General features: G+C 37.4%; 1 protein-coding gene across 1 annotated transcript in view; it reads left to right on the top strand.

Annotated features, from left to right (window-relative positions):
• The first annotated feature begins 5,183 nt into the window (after nucleotides 1–5,183).
• Nucleotides 5,184–18,906, top strand: part of pik3r3b (phosphoinositide-3-kinase, regulatory subunit 3b (gamma)) — a 155,429-nt gene continuing 141,706 nt past the window's right edge. The window contains exons 1-2 of the mRNA XM_026213537.1: nucleotides 5,184–5,476; nucleotides 5,940–6,682. Of these exons, the coding sequence (XP_026069322.1) occupies nucleotides 6,460–6,682 (223 nt within the window). The 5' untranslated portion in view covers nucleotides 5,184–5,476; nucleotides 5,940–6,459. The remainder of the gene's footprint in view (nucleotides 5,477–5,939; nucleotides 6,683–18,906) is intronic.

Raw genomic sequence — 18,906 nt, 5'->3', positions numbered from 1 at the left:
ACTTCTTATGCTCCATAGAAATAAGCAAAACATAAAGACAAGTCTATTATTAGATTAGGCAGAAAGTTGGAGTTGAAGCTTTGTTTGGGCTTTTTTGGACTGTGTCAGTTAGTAAGTTTACTCTTGTTGGACATAGTGTCTGGAGAAATCTACATCTGCCATCTAACGTAATATAATTGAATATTAGCATGCAGTTTGCAATATATATATATATATATATACATATATATATATATATATATATATATATATATATTAAAAAATTCTAGAATTCTAAACACAGAGTTCCAACATCAACCAGCAGGGGTTAAGCGGGCCATCCTAAACAGCCGAACCTTGACCCCTACGGTTTCAGAAACCTATTTTGTCATGGCTTTCTCTGCACCCCTTTTTCCCACCCCATTCATGGCCGTCCTCTCTCATTCACTCATCCCTGTGGTGGCCATGGCAGCAGCCTTCCTTCTCTTTCTGTGGCTTTCCTTTCATTTCACTACACCTTATAATGTTTATTTTGGTTGAGTAACAGCTCAAGTGATGCTGCAGGCAGAAGGTGACCCCTCTTCAGTGCTTTTTTTGTCATTTTTTACAGTCACCCTGTCCTCTAGTCTAATGTGTTTGTCCTTCGACCCACCCCTCTAAACATTTCCTTTTTAAGAGGTAAGGTGCTCCTGGATCCTATTTTATGCATGCACAAACATACCTACTGTACATGCCTAGTTAAAGGAATATTTCACTCGAAAATACCTCATGCGGTTAAAAACCTTTATGACTGCCTTTATTTTATTTTATTTTAAACTATATACAGCTCTCAAATATGATTGTTCAATATGATGCGTTTGGTCCATAAGAGATGACATTTGATGTTATTAACTGTTATTGACTGACTAGGGGCAGCTGTGACCTAATAGTTAGAAAGGTGGACTTGTAACCTGAAGGTCGCAGGTGCCGGCAGGAGTTGTAGGTGGAGGGAGAAAATGAACAGCGCTCTCTTCCACCCTCAATACCCATGGATGAAGTGCCTTTAAGCACGGCACTGACCTCACACAATTGCTCCCCGGGCGCTGGAAAAAATAGTTGCCCACTGGTCTGGGTCTGTGTTCATGGGGTGTGTGTGTGTGTTCCCTGCTCACTCCTATGTGTGTGCACTTGGATGGGTTAAATGCAGAGCACCAATTCCGAGTATGGGTTGCTATACTTGGCAAATGTCACGACTTAAATTTAAACTTGGAGAATAAAACCTTAAATGTATATAAGGGATTACACTGTAAGAAAAAATCTGTAGAAAAACTGATAATGTCCTGGCTGATATTTACCAGTACATTTTCCGTTAAATTTACGGAACCCTAAAATACACCACATTCAAAATACATAATCGACATATTCAAAATACGGGTAAAATATGGAATTAACAGTATACTGGGTCATATTTTTACAAATTTTTCTTAGTGTAGTTATTATAATAAAGCAGCTGATTCAAAGTATTACAATTTAGGATATTATTCTGAAACCATGTGTGCACTGCAGATATATGATGTATCATCTCACTGGTTTGCAACACACTAACCCTCATAGAGCAACTTATGTCAGCATCAGTAGCCTATAAACATTATCTCACATTCAGATACCTAGCTGTCTGGAGACCTTGCCCTGAATCCCAACAAGCTGAACTTTTAGCTACATACTGTATATCGCATTTTCAATATTCTCATGCTTATAAATGTCAACGTCTACCTATAGACTGCTCTTACCTGATCATCTGTTGATACAGAACATGGGTTAAGCCTCTTTACTTGATTGCCACCTCCTGAAAATGATCCCTAAAATCTGCTTGTGCTTCTATTACACACTACAGTGACTTTTCTTCCATCACCTACACTTGAAGACACATGTTTTCATGTGATAAGCGAAACAAACATTCCCTAAAGTAATTTTATCTAAATGACATTCCCAACATAATACCAGTATTACCTTCTGCTGAACATATGACTGTGTCAATCTCACAATACTTGTCTTATAGTAACCATGGGGCACCAGAATGCTACTGACCTCTGATCTGTGCAATATATCTCCCATATGTCGACTTGAGGGGGCAGTATATGGGGCTGTTCAGGCAAGCTTCAACCCTCAGGGCTTCAGGGCCTGCACTGGTTGTCATTATAGACTATGAGATCCAGCAGTTGCCCTGGATGTATATGCATTTATATTGGCAGTACAGACATAAAAAGACAACTGAATGTATCATCTACATTGCCAATATAGAGACCACATCTTTTTACCCAACTGAAGTAGGTCGTTTTATTACTGTGGGTAGAGGATTTCTAAGTAATCCAAACTTTTCATATTGTCTTTTTCAGTCATTGGATTCATAAATGTGGCTGGATGAGTAGGTTCAATGTTGGTGGGTTTGATAAATGAAAAGGTTTGTGTTTCAAAAAAAAAAAAAAAAAAAAAACATTGGGCATGGTGTGTATCAGTATTTGCATTATTTGCAATGCAAATATTTCTCCCTCTCTTTGTCTCTCTTTGTTGGAATGTTGGAAGACAATGTAACACATCTCTACTGACACTGTTGTGATTGTTTAAAGCTTGGAATTTTTCAAATTTTCTAAACAATTAACAGTTTTAGAGGGAATCATTTTCATCTTTAATACTAAAACAATATGTTTAGGCCCTATCGCACAAAGGACAATAACTATAACAATAATGATAAAGTTTTAAAAATTGTTCTAATTCTATAAAAATAGTCCACACCACAGCTATAACAATAATGACACAGAGAAACGATATTCTTGGAATGCATTTCAGAACAATTTTCTCCAGCTGATAAACAATAAAAACATCAACAGCCAATCAGAATCCATCCTGCTTTAAAGAATTCAAGCATTTAAGGTGGCAGATAACATAGGGCAACTGCAGGTGTGTGCTTATAATAAACATAACAAAATGATGTGTTGGTGTGGACACCGGTATAGTTATTGTTTTTGGTGTGAACAGGCCTCAACAGCTAAATAAATAAAATAAATGGCCACATTGTGTTTAAAATGTAAAATATGGAATTTTCTGCTTTCCATTTTTAATACTAAATCAGTATGAGCTAAAATAAACAAAATAAATGGCTGCAGTGTGTCTAAAATGTAAATGATTAGATATGACCCTGAATAAATAAATTATATTGTTCAAATATTATTTGAGTTGTTTGATTCAATCAATTTCCCTTACAGTATAAAAAGAAAAAGTTAATTCTGGTGCTTGAAATTTTGTGGAGACAAGCAGCTGGACCAAAGGACAGCCAAATTGCTGACTGGAGACCTTTATTACCTTCTCAGCTCAGCTGTCACTGATTAAAAAGGGAAATGGAGCTTCATGTCTCTGAGTGCTGAGGATTTGCTGAAGAGGGCATCTCAGGCTTTAGATGCTGTGAAGGTTAATGCAAAAACGCTAATAGCAGAACTAAACAATCTGTGTCTGTCTTTATGCAAACTGTCATTACCCAGGTTCATTTAAGAGACCTCTTGCCAGTTAGGTTCAGAACTGCTTTTTTCATCATGTGATTATTTTTCTTCTTCTGATTTGCCACTGACTCAAGAGGATACTAATAATAATAATAAATGGTCATATAACCTGTGTACCATCTCAGTATGCATCAAAGCATGTGCCAGAGACTGTGTTTATGCATTCATGCCCAAATGCATGCTTTATCTTGATTATTTTTTATCTTTCTGCACCACAAATTGATTTGCGTAATGTCTTAGTGTTTATATTATATTTTCATGCACTGAGCTTAGGTGTCTTTTGTATCAGATTTACACATTCAACCTTGTGGCGTACGAAATTACCTACATTATTCAAAGGCACAAAATGAAAAAATATTGTACCAGGCACCGAGGGTAGACAATGACAAGTTACTCCAGTGACTGCAATGAAGAGAGGTGAGCAATTAAACAATTAGATACTGTAGATATAGGAGATTATGTGCTAATTTAATGGATGGCCATTAGGACCTTAGGCTCCTCACATTAAATATATATTCCATTTCCATTTCAGATTAAGTTCATAATAACAATAATCTTGCTCTGGGTAAGCTTTGAATACAAGAAATGAAAATCTCATCAATTATCACCTCTATAAAAGCTAATTTAAAAACATGATATTGTTGTTTCCTATAGTGATTTGAGGAATTGAATCTTAACTTGCAGAAGCAATGATTACTAATATTAATAAGCTTGATGTTTTCTACTGTATTAGAGCCTTTAATATTTAAAATTTCAAATACTTGAATATGTAGTGAATGTGATAAATGATTTAGCATGTCGAACGCACGTCCTGATTTTGCCAAGTCCGATGTGTTCCTAGGTCAACATATTTTGTTGACCCTGGAACAACATTTTACTCCAAAAATATATTCTTAACCATATCCCTACACCTAAACCTAACCTTAACCATGAGTAATCCCTAAAATCAGAGGAAATGATAGATGAATGACACTGATGTACAAGCACCAAACACTGATTTTAAGCATAAACTTCACAAAATCTATAAACTGGTTCTTCAAATCTGATTGGTTAATCACAATGTTGTTCCAGGGTCAACAACGATGTTGTCCCAGGAACATGTCTCACTTGGTAAAATCAGGTTAGGCATGTCGAACAGCATTAAAAACAAATTACAGTAAGCCTATGAACCGTTTAATGTTAATTATCTTATAGGTTAACTGATGATAGATAATTTACTGTTTAGAAACTATACCATTTTTCACATTATTTATAATGTTATATTAAGGTTCAGTGACAAATAGGAATGGCAGAGATGATGAAAAGGTGAAATCTTTTACAAATCGAGTCATTTGTGAATTTAATTGCTTCAAACAGCATTTGTGTTCATGCTGGTTTCACACATTTTTTATAAATCTTTAACAGAATATTTACATTTAATGACTCTTGAAATGTCAAGTGATTAAATCAATCATAAAGAAATACATTTTGCTTGATACACCTTAACCCCCCCCCCCCCCCGCCCAAAAAAAAAAACCTTTTCACAAAAATACATGTATTTAAATAAATAAAATTATTTTTTTAAAGAATATTCTGATGTATGCCTTTAACGTGATCTGCACACGTCAGACGTGCATTATATAACTTGTGGGAATGTGTTTAGGCAGATGAAAAAAGTACGACGCAACATTTTCACGCTGCAGTGCGTTCTTCATATCCTGACCGCTACAAGGACATCCGAGTTCCCAACTTTGTCCCACAGTACGATAAGCAGACAGCGGAGGCGTGGTCTCTGACGTCGCTCGGGCTGAACCGTACTACAGCACTAGTCTGGCTGGATGTCTGACTTCAGCCACGCAGGTTATTTGGGAAAATATTTTAAACTCATGCTTCAACTAAACAGACCATATAATGCTATCTTGTTCCTCCTGCATTGGACTACGTGCATCTTGTATTTTGAGCGGTTTGGGGAAGTGCGACAGGAGGTAAGATATAGTAGCAATATCACGCGAGTCGAGTTTCTGCACGCTGTACACAAGTTGACACTGTCCCAGTCACGCGCTGCAAGTCAGACATGTAGGCTGTATGTCCTTTTCCATTGCATTGCTCAGCGACTGATTGACACACAGTTGATTTGATGCTATGCATGCAGCACAATGCTTTTGCATATTAGCTACAATCCAGTAATCCAGGTATTAATTTTATTGAAATGCAAAATTAGCTTTTTTTAATGAGAGGATTGTAATTTAAGTTGATGTTAGTAAGAATTTGTGAAACTAACTGTAAAATGAAAGCTTTTCATTTTCTAAGGTCTTTATCAACGAGATGAACAAGGCTCTTGGTCTGGCATTTGATACATAGTCTGGCAATGCACGTTAATATCTTTCTGACCACACCTGCTAATGGACTGAGCGGTTACTTCAATAAATGTTTTATTTCTATATGTAGACTAGTGCTAGCACTGCAGAAAAGACCATCGTCCCGAATCCAGGTCACTGTGTGCCCAAACTTGTGCTACCGTCCCTCATCCGTCTGTTCATCCCTCGCTTCATGGGGCTGGTTTTGCATTCTCTGACCCTGTTTTGTGTCTTGCCACAGACTGCTAGAATCTGTTTCAAATAAATTTGTGCTTTTTATGCATGGACCAAATCTGTAACTGCACAATAACGGCCTCTGCCCAACACATGGTAGCCTACTGTTGGAGTTTTAGCCCTTGCAAGAATGTCAGTGAGCTCTCAGGATATAACCCACGGACTTTACAAGTGAGTTTGCACTCAGGATTTAAACCAAGGACTTATATCCAGGTCAATTTAAAAACAAGCATCAAACACAGTAAAGCCACGAAGCTTATGTAAAGAAAAAATCATGAGCTCTGACAGTTTCCAGTACCGTGCACTGTTCGAGTACAAGCAGGAGCGGGGGTGACGATATCTCCCTGCAGCCTGGAGATCTTCTCACGGTCAGTAAGATGGCACTGCTGACATCCGATTACCAGGAGGGTGATGAGAAGTGCCCAAAGGGCTGGCTGCATGGCACCAATGAATGCACTAAGGAGAAGGGCAACTTCCCCGGCACCTTTGTGGAGTATGTTGGGGTCGTGAGGATGGGCCTTACTTCAGGGAAGCCTTGGCCAAGACCTGTACCGCCAACACCTGTAGGGCCCCAGCCCCCAGGAGCCTCTGCTTCAGAAGGTGAGTGTAACTATTATGTGTATTTAACGTGCTTTATGTAATATATATATATATATATGTGAATGAAAAAAATCTCTGTGGCATCCATAATCTTACACCCTCAATCTTCAGAGCAAGATGGCTAATTATCTTCTCCCCACATTTGGGTTAGGCAGTACAACCCTGAGATAAAATGCTTCACTTTAAATTTGAGGACATTATTTGGAAATCACAGACTTCAGCTCCCGCTACTTACATAAGTTCCAGTGCTGAAAATAGAGATCTGTCAAGGATTTGTGAATATCTTTAAGAAAGAGATAAGAAATAAGTGCTTGCAAAAATGGCTAATTTAAAGCCAAAATTATATTTAAAATGTTGTTAAGCTCTTAATGGGGCCTGCGTTGCCCCTATGTTTCTGACTGTGGTACAGTCTGTTCATATGCTAACTAGGTCAGAGAGCCAACTCTGGATGTTCCAAAAGTGCTCTTCTCTCTTACTGTCTAGGGTGCATGTCTCTTTTATGGTGAAGGTTTAGGTTGCATTTAAACTATTTATGTGTTTTATTCACTGTAGATCCTCTTTTAGTGGCTTATTGAGTTCCTTTGTTTCAGCCAAGACACAGAGTTGGTGATAAACAGCATAGCAAAGCCATTCTTTAGTGTCAGGAGAGGCAAAATCATGCAGTTCTGTTGAATAATTGATCACTGGTGCATTAGATGGCTGACATTTAGCCAATCATCAGACTCACTCTGTGCCAAGGGATCCTTATGGAACACTGACGAAACATTTGCGAACATGATTATAGAGAGTTTTATGAGCCTAGCAAATTGTCAATTTGACAGAATTGATCAAATGGACCTTATTTAGGTATTTATGTATTTATTAATCAGGCACTGCAGAATGGAAGTTTTGGAACAGTGAATATGGGACACCAGTTCAGAACTGTGCCATAGATTTTGAACTTTTTACACTGATGTATTATTTGTATATAAGACAAACTTTCATATATTTAAAAGTTGGAAGAGTTGTTGATCCACTTGCAGAATGTAGTTATACAACATTTTAAGCATGTCAAATTATTAAGGGCTCTGCAATGAATATGAGTACCTGTACATTGTCAATCTCCATGGCCTCTGTTTTGAATATTAAAATTACATAATAATGAATTGCATGTTCCCGACACTGCAGTCCATTCTCTTCAGTTTTCAATTTTGGATTATTATTTTATAGTGGTGGTCAGTGATGGGAATAATGGCGTTATAAATAATGGCCTTACTAACGACATTACTTTTTCCAGTAACGAGTAATCTAATTGATTACTCTTCTCATCTTAATAACGCCGTTACCGTTACTGCCAAAAAATGCGGCGCGTTACTATAACTGATGATGAAGCTGTTTTTTTTTTTTTCATCAGACCAACTACATCTCTGAGCGAGAGGCAAATACTTTTTTTTACTGTTCTTCCTTGGTTAGTGGGCAGAGCACGAGACAAGCGCATAAATGCTGACGATTGGCTGAGGTAGAGTAAAATTTCATTGTAAGCCAATCAGAGGTAGAGTTGGGCGGGTGTTCGAAAGCACGCATAGTAGTGATGGGAATTCGGCTCTTTTGACTCAGCTCACTGAAAAGAGCCGGCTCTTTGTCTCACAAACGGCTCTTTAAATGACTTTGACTATAATATTTCAATTTTTATTATAATTATTTAATTTCTATAGGCTAAATTTGAAAAAATAGAGTTGGCTCTTCAGATATGAGAGCCAGCTCCCGAAGTTCAACTAAAAGAGCCAGCTCTTAGAGTCGGCTCATTCGCGAATCGCGAACGACTCATCAAAAGCTCATTCGCGAACGAGTCGATCCATCATCACTAACGCTCATTCGCTAACGACCCATCATCACTAACGCTCATGAATTGCGAACAACCCATCATAACGCATAGTCGGACAGGACAGGACACACAACGAACAACACAAGCCAGTCAGTCAACGAGAGACCGGTATGGCGACGAGCCCAAATAATCCAAAAGTAGCCTTCTCTAATTGGAAGTATATACATTACTTTTTCCTTCAAGAAATTAAAGAAACAATAAAAGGAAATACCAAAAGTTCCCAAAAATCTATCGTGTTATTTGCATTTTTCCACTATATAAACATAATATCTACATACATGCCATTTGATTGGAGGCTAGTCTCACTTTGTCCCACAGCAACTTTTTTTTTAGATGTGTGTACAATGTTTCATGTTTCTGTTAATAATGTATTGTATTAAGTGTCCATTTCATTATAATATTCATCATAAATAATTGAACATGCACATGTATTTTAAGTTCCTTTAAAGAGGGGTAGAGGTGGGGTCACATTTGAGCATTTAAAATTTAATTTTACTTGAAAGTAACGCAATAGTTACTTTCTTAAGTAACTAGTTACTTTTAAAATTTGTAACTGAGTTACTAATTTAGTTACTTTTTGGAAGAAGTAACTAGTAACTGTAACTAATTACTTTTTAAAAATAACTTGCCCAACACTGGTGGTGGTACACATGGATTGGAATTGAGAAACACTGCTAGATGATGCAGGCAAATAGGTCCTTAATGCCATTTACTAGCTATCGCATCGTCACTTTATGGCTCAAGCTGATTGGTCTCTGTTTCGTCTTCAGCCTATAAGCTTTCTTGCTTAAAGGGGGGGTGAAATGCTTGTTTTCACTCAATATCCTGTTAATCTTGAGTACCTATAGAGTAGTACTGCATCCTTCATAACTCCAAAAAGTCTTTAGTTTTATTATATTCATAAGAAAAGATAGTCTATACCGGTTTTTCCCGGAAAAACACGACCGGCTGGAGGTGTGACGTATGGGCGGAGCTAAAGAATCATGAGCGCCAGTAGGCTTTTGCGTTGAGAGCGTTTGGAAGCTGTGACATTACCGTGAGGGAAAAAAAACAAACCATGGCTAACAGTCAGATTCAGCGTATATTTATGATCCAGAATCAGATCCGGCTGAAACTGAACGAGAGCAGCAGCAGCAACGACTCGCTCTGAGCGGAGCTCGAACCCGGGTCTCCGGCATGGGAAGAGACGCACTAACAAGGAGGCAGAGATATTTTAAGCAGTTTTACTCACCGCCTGCAGTTCCAACACACGATCGTGACCCTTTTTCGTTGGGATTGCATCATCCTTAAGAAATAAACGATACGCAAATCCATCGTCAAACTGGGCCTTGTTTGTAAAACAAGCATCTTCGAAATGCAGGGAACAAACACAAAAACTTGCACAACTCCGTTGATGCTCTGTAAAAATAAACTCCATCCACTGGTCCCTTAATGCTGTTTTTTGGTAATCGGTGTAGGGTTGTCTTGCCCTGGCAACCAAAAACACACTTCTTTTGTGACATTTCGAGATGCTCTCGCTCTGATCATTGAAACGCTCTGATCAGTGAAATGTCTGTGCTCTCAGTGCTGTGCTAAACAGGGAGCGCACGCTCTTCCGGGATAAGTGCCCTTAGGACCCATATAAGGAAATTCCGCTCCATCTAACGTCACACAGAGCCATACTCGAAAAAAACTTTCCGAAACTTGTGACAAACCGGAAGGAGTATTTTTGGAACAGAAATACTCCTTCAAACGTACAACTTAATTTTTGAAACTTTGTCCATGTTTAGCATGGGAATCCAACTCTTTAACAGTGTAAAAAAAACTCAGTATGCATGAAATAGCATTTCACCCCCCCCTTTAACATTTCAATTGTTTGGTTCTGCGTTCGCTGTAATAAAGTCTTGCAGAAACCCTCCACCTCCCCCAGTTCCACTAGTATAGATCTGCTATAGGTAATTTCATGTATGCTATTTGTGCAGCAATTGTACAATATGTCACAACAACATTTACATGCGCAATAGAACTATAAGCTATGCGTCATGTTTCCTGGACAAACAATTGGCTGTCAGATGTTGGGCAAGCAGATTTTCTGTGTGGAGATGATGCACTCCACAGCTGCTTTCTCTCTTTGTCTTTTTCCCCACTATGATTAAACTGACATGTTCAAAGGCAACTACGAGGCAAAGATCAACTTATTAGCTGCCCACCAGCACTGTTAAAGTGTCAGTCAAAGCCTGCAGTCTTCACTTTCACCATTTTCCTTGTTATCGACTTGAGATCCATCTCCTTTGATAACTGATGCCTGATTACTTGACTCTCATTTCTCAAAGGCCTTGTGTAGTTGTATGGTTGATGAGGAATAGCCACTTTTGGTGTCACTCTGATCAAGCACACAGTGACATGTTAATAGATGAGTCAGAGAGCTGCTAAGTGGGATGATGATTTTAGGAAGGACTCATGAAGGAGCATGAGCAGCTCTTTCTGGGATCAATTTTCCAGACATGCAGGTCAGGCATCATTGCTGTATTCGCAGCTAGGCTTAATGAGTTAATGAGCAATGCCAGAGAGTGCAGTTCTCCATAGAGTATATACTGAGGACAAAAAAAAAATAAAAAAAATTCTGCATTCAAAATAACCTCATCATTGATACCAGGCCTGGAAATTATGGCTGTCACAATTTATTTACAGTTTTAATGTTAACATGGGCCAATCTAGTGTTGTCTTGCCTTTTTTTTTTTTTTTTTTGCTGATCATAGGTTCTTGCGCTGTCACAGAAACAGGTGTTATGCCTTATGATCTGTTGATTTCAGTGATATACTTAAGGTAGTAAGGGGTGTTTTATGCGTGGTATTCAAGAAATAATTGCTTATGGGGTTGGTCAGATTTTTTTAATGTTTTTAAAAGAAGTCTCTTATGCTCACCTGCATTTATCTGATTTACAGTAACAACAATACTATTTTTGATTAAAAAAAATAAATAATAATAATAACCGTTTTCTTTTGATACATCTTGTTTTAGTCTTACATGATCTTTCAGAAATCACTCTAATATACTGATTTTGTGCTCAAGTAATATTTCTCCTTATCAGTGTTGAAAACATTTGTGATGCCTAAGGATTCTTTGATGTACACAAAGTTCAAAAGGAAAGTTTTTTTTCTTTCTTTTTTTTTGAACCATTAATAAAAGCAATAACTGCCAAGTTAGAAGACAAGTCACTTGAGGAACCCATAGTTTTTTTTTATCTGTGTTAAAAGAATTTGAATATATTACTGAATACATTAACTACAAAAAAAAAAAAAAATGTATATATAAAACTGACTGCATTCAGTTTAGTTGTAAAATCATAGCCCAAGGCCTTCAGATTCAAATATGAATTAAAAGACTTATTAAACTTTCCACAAACAAATGCCTTAGAAAGCCTTGGTGAATGTTGATGAAGGTTTTCTAAGCCACAACAAACTGTTTTGTGTAATGTTTTTTAACTAAATAGCCATGGAAGAATACACCCAAGCAACATGCATTGCATGGCTGTTTTGACAAGAATATAATTGGCTGCCCTATTGTGTAAAAATATCAAACAGAGCAGTGCAGTTGTTGGGTATGCCATGAAAGATAGCAAAGTGAAAATGCTGGCACTGATGGTCATACTGCAAAATAACCCCATGTTTAAGACACAGTTTTACAATCTTGATTTATGGCTTCTGGCTCCCGCAACTTTACTTGATTTGCCCTCGTGTAGTGCTTCATGCTCCCATGTGAGAGGGAGTTTCAGACACGGCCAAGGCTTTGGCAGAACACTTGCTGGCTCCCATATTTCTTTGCTCCGCTCAGTTTCACGTTATTTCAAAAAAACTTAAGCTTTTTAAACTCTGATTAGGACTTTGTAGTTTTATAGCATAATTTGTGAACTATTTGGCCCTGTGTAACATAGGTAAACTTGGCCAAAGCACATTAAAACTGAAAACCATTTTTTAAAAGCAGGTATATAATACAAACAGTAGAAAATAATCACCTCCTTTAAAATAATAAAATTCTGTTGCTTTGCAGCCTGAAATGAAGATGAACACAGTTTTTGCTTTATCCAGCTGTATTTACTCAGTGCAACTTATAACATCGAAGTGAAAGATATAACACACACATGTCAAAAAAAAACAAACAAAAAAAACGAATCACTGAGTTGGAAGAAGGATCACCCCAATACCTTCAGTAAAGGATGGAGGTGGGGGTATCCTGTTATGACTCTTAGCCAGAGAGAAGTCAGTGTTTCGAATGTCATTTCTAGAGATTAGATGAGCTGTGAATAGACGGCATGTAGCTGCGAGGACAGCAGGTAATGAAACGATTGCTATTCATGAACAACAGTAGCCACTGAGGTAAATGATAACTTGATTGGTGGAAAAGGCAAGGTATTTCAATTTTGATTTCTTTTGTTTTTGTTTTTGTCAGTTAACATTGTGGGACATTGTTTTAACTTGCAATGCTATTATTAGGGTAAGAATTAAGATGTGATCACATTTTTGGACAAAATCCAGAGATTTCAAGAGGAATCCACATGATCTGGATTTTCATGTGGAGCCAAAAGATTTCTCCAAGCAAATTCTGTAACGGCTGTTTACCAGCAGAAAGCTGCTTGGCTTAAAAGTGACCAGTCTGTGAGCTGTGCACTTCATACATCACTCAGTGTTGACATTAAACATTAGAGAATGTACTTTTTTGCCCATTAAATTTTGCTAATGTAACCACACTATTAGAGTGCTGCAAGGTTGTGGAAAGTTGCTTAGTTGCTTAAGAAGTTAAGAAGTACAATAGATCTGGTGTCTGCAGAATATAAAGTGAAATTATCATAACTTTTTTTTCCCACTTTAACAATTTTTAAGCCTAAAGAAATGATAAATTGTATGTGTTAAAAATCATGTACATTCTCACAAGGCTGGAAGATGCCAGTCATGTCAGTGGTTTAATAAAAGCTATTTTAATTTACACGGCCAGGCCATTTAATTGAGTAAATTAAACAAAATTCAAAGAAACATACAGAAAATCCCACGTGCTTACATTTTTTCATTTCCAAAACTTGAAACAGGCATGTAATCATTTTACATTTACATGACGTTTCATTTTACAAACCGTTTGCAGTGCAGGTAGGCATCCCTGTTCTTGCAGCTGTTCAGCATTTAGAGCGCTTTGTCCCATGTGCATTTCTGAACAGACGTTTGACGGATTTAACTTTAAGCATGACAACGAGGGCTGGTGCAGACCCCCTTAGTCATATCTCTCTGAAATCCATCACCACCATCCCACTCAGTGCCATGCCAAGTGGATGAAAGCCAAGTCTTTGTTTGCCATTTTATCCTGCTGTTGTGTATTCTCTGTCTCGCTTGTTTTCCATGAAGCAGGGATGATGATAAACACTGCCTTCACTTGGGAGAACGATGCACCATAAATCTGTTTCTATCCTTCTTTCCATGCTGTGGCTAGGGATTGGACTGTGGTTTTCTGAAATCTAGAGAAAAGCCCAAAGCAGCTAAATCTGCTTCTCAATATTGCACTTTCTCCTGCTATTTATGAGCACTCATAAAGACTCATGCCTTTTATGTCCTTATTTTATATCCCCTTCATCTGTGCATTTTAAATGCGAATGAAAGGCTCTAGATAAGTTTGTCTCTGTGAAATTTAACCAACATAATACGCAAGGATGTAAAATACACAAGGGTAAAATTATTGGTATGCTGCCTTTTATAAATAAGCGTGGGTCTTTTTTGTCAACAAAAGCATTTATTTTATTTTGCAAGTGACACACTGTACATTATTGTTCAAATGTTTGAGGTTAGTAAGATATTATTATCATTGTTTGAAAGAAGTTTCTTAGGCTCACCAAGGCTGCATTTATTTTGATAAAAAATTCAGTAAAAACAGTACAATTGTGAAAATGATCAGAATTTAAAATAAACATCTTCTTTTTATATAAATGTGATGTATTCCTGTGATGGTCAAGCTGAATTGCCTTTCAGGTATCATTCTAATAAGATGATTTGGTGCTCAAGAAACGTTTCTTATTGTTATCAATGTTAAAAAAGTTGTGCTGTTTAATATTCTTTATTTCAATTTAATGCATTTATTTATGTATTTTGAAAAAAAAAAAATCTTGCTGACCCCAAACTTTTGAACACAAATTTTCCATTAAGGTATAGTTGATATTTTCTTTTTTTTAGTCAGTTAAATTCATACTGCATTGATATGTATATTGGCCTCAGGTGATCAGCTCAAACGGCAGGAAACACTTAAATATAGAGCTTTACAAACACACAGGCTTTTACTAGCATCAGCACATAACTTCAAACCACTTGAGTGGAGTAGTGGTTCGGAATGTGCATTTCTATTAGCATTAGATTGGCTGCAGATTGGTTAAAACTCCTGACACATGTCTGGATGGCAAAATTTGCTGCAAGAAATGTAAGATGCAGGACCAATTCACTGGACACTCCAGGCTCTGTTAAGAGCTTTTCCTTTTATCAGATCCACATAAGAGTGTTGCAATGAGCCAGGGGCTGATAGTTAATCTTGGCCATTCTCGAAAATGCCACAGATGTTTCTGGAGAGAGTGAAAGGTGTTTTGAGGGAGAGATCAGAAGCCTGAGCTGCAGTTAGAATTTAAGGTTTATCTTGGTTGAAATTCTTAAGTGTTACTGGCCTCTGCAGCTTTTACTGCTTCAACATTCCTTGAATTGCATGCTTTTATTGTGAGTCATGGTATTGTGGGTGAAGTGCTGTTTCATGTTTGCTTATGTTTGAGATACCCAGTATGCCAACTATCAGTTGGGCTTTGGAGAATAGAGCCCTTCTTTGGCTTTACAGCAAGGGGCTAGAGTTCTTTAACTGTGGTTGATGTGAAATGCTTTTTCATGTGTTCAGAGAGTTTCATACATACAGTTGGAAGTGTGTGTCTATATATATATATAATTTTATTTTTTCATACCATGAATAAAATTAAGACAGTTTTCAATAAACAGCCCAATTCACCAGCACTATAAATGTTGATGTTGGAGCATAAAACAATGTTAGCTGTGGTTAAATAGATTTGATTCAGAGAAATTAATTCATCCAGCCAAGAAGAACAAATAACATCATTGGAGGTCAAGAGGTGAGTTCTTCCTACTATATTCCTACAACTCCAAGTGATCCAAGTTAATGGTAGAGTTTACAACTAAATAGATTTCTTTTTTCTCTTGTTTTTGGTAACAATGTGACAATGTCTGATTGTCAGCTTTGATTGATTTATTGATTCCTTGCTGAATAAAATATGATTTTATGTACTTTAAACAGCAGTTGGGAAGTTCCCTGTCAATATGCTGGACATGCATTATTCAGACACTCTTATAGTAATTCTCAATTAAATTAATTTTTCCCAGTATGAAATGGGTCATATGAAGATGTCAAATGAAGTGAGAATGGGAAAATGCGGGGAAAATATTAACCAGAACAGGACCAAGATAATACAGGGCAGAACGTATTTTTAGTCTGGTTCTGCTGACTTGAAAATTGTTTTCTTTGCATTTCATTTGTGCATATGTTTGTGTTCTCATACATGCTAGCCACAGAGCCAAAAGAACCATGGCCTACTTACTTCTGCTTTCTTGTTGATTTATTGGTTCATAGGTCTTTTTGATTTTATTTTGTGAATTAATGTGAACTGTTTCTTTAGTGACAGCAGGAGCATCAGTAAATACTGTATGACCCACAGAGCTGTGTTGACACAGGTGGTGTTCTTTTACCTTGGCCCAATCTTCATTTTGCTCTTCTTTTACTTGCTGCAAGTTTGTTAAAAAACCGTCTCATCTGTCCTGAGCTGACTGGATTTTGAAAAAAAAAAGACAGACTTATGTGAGGGCAAGAGCTTTCTTCTCCAACCTTACAAAAACAGAAAGTATTTGAATTGCTTGAACAACCGCCAGGCTAATTCAGGGTAACCCCCATTAGACTCTTACACAAGCAAACCCCATTTCTCATTGACAACAGAGAATTTAGCTGAAGAATCATTCTCTATTGGCGTTGTCTTCTCAACATCAAATACTGGAGGACACATCCCTGATCTCAGACTGACACTGTCATTGAAAGTTAGTTGGGATCTGTGCTACAGCAATGGGTTGCCTGAAGGCAACCTAGTTCTTACTTGTCATGGTTGTTTCATTTGCTCTCCAGATTAGATTGAAGCAGAATGCTGTTTGACATATTTTTAAACATGTGTCTTTGCATGAGAATCTAAACATGCCAGAAGCATTTTGCTTGAGAAAAATCAAAGAATCAGTTTGATCACAGACTTCAATCAAATTTATTCATGTCCCATCATGGCAGAGGGGTGTTTGAAGTCAGGCATTAGTGACGGTGTCCTCCGTCTCCCTTCACATGGCATGGGAACTGTCTCTTGTCTATACAACTCCTTTTCAAAATATATTTATTTTTCACCAGCTTTTGCTCCAGGCTAATTTGTTCTATTCTCAGGTGAATGTTGATTTATTTTTTTGTTTTTTTCTTGAATCCTGAAATCCATGGCTTGGATAAATGTTCCATTCCTCTCCTGGTTCTCAGCTCTTGGACAAAGAGAGTAAAATCTGGATTTGATGACTGTATCATCTCTTTGTGGCTTTTTGTGGTCCTCATCCAAATTAAGGTGCTGACAGAGCACACTACTATTAAATCACCAATTTATTTGCTCACTGGAAACCGCTAATAGTCCTCTGAAGTCTGTCTGCTGTTGCGCTGCTAAGGCGACATTAGTCTGAGCTCAGATTTTCTCTCTGGACCCTGTAGGTCCATTTGAACCAACAAGCTCAGAAATTAACAAAAGTTCACAGCAGTCATCTTCCTGATTATTATTCCCTGTTGACAAGGAACAGGATTGAAAGACCTTTTTGTGCTCTTTTCTTTCTTAATTATATGACAAAAACATTTTATGTGTGTCTTTGATCACAGTTGCCTTAGGTTTTTAATATAAAGCTTTTATTTTAATATAAGCTTTAAAATATAAAGTACATCAAGTATAAAGTACATCAAGTCATTTGTGATCCATTCACATTTAGTGCCCATGCGACAGTCTTTACTGTCACTTTTGGTCAATGTAATGTAACCTTAAGCCAAAGCAAACTTTGCACTGTATGGGTAGACACTGTGCAAAGATGTACCTTTTAATTTTCTCTTTCTGTTTGACAATAAACACAAAAAAATGGGATTAATATTGGCTAGAAAACGATGATATGCCTAGTTTCATCTTGTTTTGTGCTGATGATTGTTGATGATTGTAAATAGTGGCTGCTATGGTAATGCAAAATCTTCTCAGCGCTCAGAGACACACTTGCGGCTTGCGTGAAAGGACAGTTTGGGCCAGTACGGACCACATCATTGTGGGTTATACAGAGTTCTGGCCCCACCTTATCCTTCATTTAGCCTCTTATTGGCCTTTAAGGGAACTCTGCATCGGTCATACCTCTCGTTGAGGGAAACTCCCTGCTCAAAACAGCATGGGCTTTGCTAGACACGCCAACCCGAAGCATGGCCTGGCAAACTGGCTTGTTTGGATCAGACAATACTTGATGTTGCCACAGAATTTCAAGGACTGCATTTATTTCGACATTAAGCTGCAACAGTGTGTGTATAGATGTTGCGATATGCTGCAAAATATGAAGCATTGTCTGAAAAGGATAACTTAATGGAAATAACATTTGTTGCTTCTCCGTTAATGCACGTTGGGTAGACTAGCCTTAATGTTTGTTTCTTATTGTGATTTATAGATGGGGGTATATAGGCCCACAACAACTATTTATCTTCATTTTCCCATCCCAGTCTGAGAGGACATACTGATCTATCTCTAAGTATGTCATAAAAGAGAAGGACTGCAGAAGCAAAAATGTAGCCACATGGAAGCGACTGCATACATGCTTTTTGTTTTACCTGCTTTCTCCTTTTCAAACAGAGCTCTCGGATCAGGAGCCGCTGATTACTGTCACAACACATTACCCAAGCCATGTTTCTCCTTCCACAGGCCTCTTTCTATTTCTCTCTCCCCTTCACTTTCTCTTTGATTTAACCACCCTGGGACATTTTTCTTCCTGCTTCTGCTCTTCTTTTTACCACAGCAACCATTTTACTCTTGCTTAAATTTTTTGTTATCCATATCATGCTCATTAATGCTATGAAGCCTACGTTCATTTTGTTTACTCGTTGTTTTGATGTAGATATTGAGCTATATTGAGATATTGTTTATTTGAAGGCTAGTTGAGTACACGCATTTGTCGTGAAGAGCCTTCATGGCATTTTTAGTTTTATTTTTTTTGCAAAGAATAAAATGTATACATTAAAAACAAAGCAAAAAATAATAATGAAATAA

Source organism: Carassius auratus, chromosome 31, assembly GCF_003368295.1.
Source record: "Carassius auratus strain Wakin chromosome 31, ASM336829v1, whole genome shotgun sequence".
NCBI lineage: Eukaryota > Metazoa > Chordata > Actinopteri > Cypriniformes > Cyprinidae > Carassius > Carassius auratus.
Note: the sequence above shows the minus strand (reverse complement) of the source record. Positions and strands in the feature narration are given on the sequence as shown.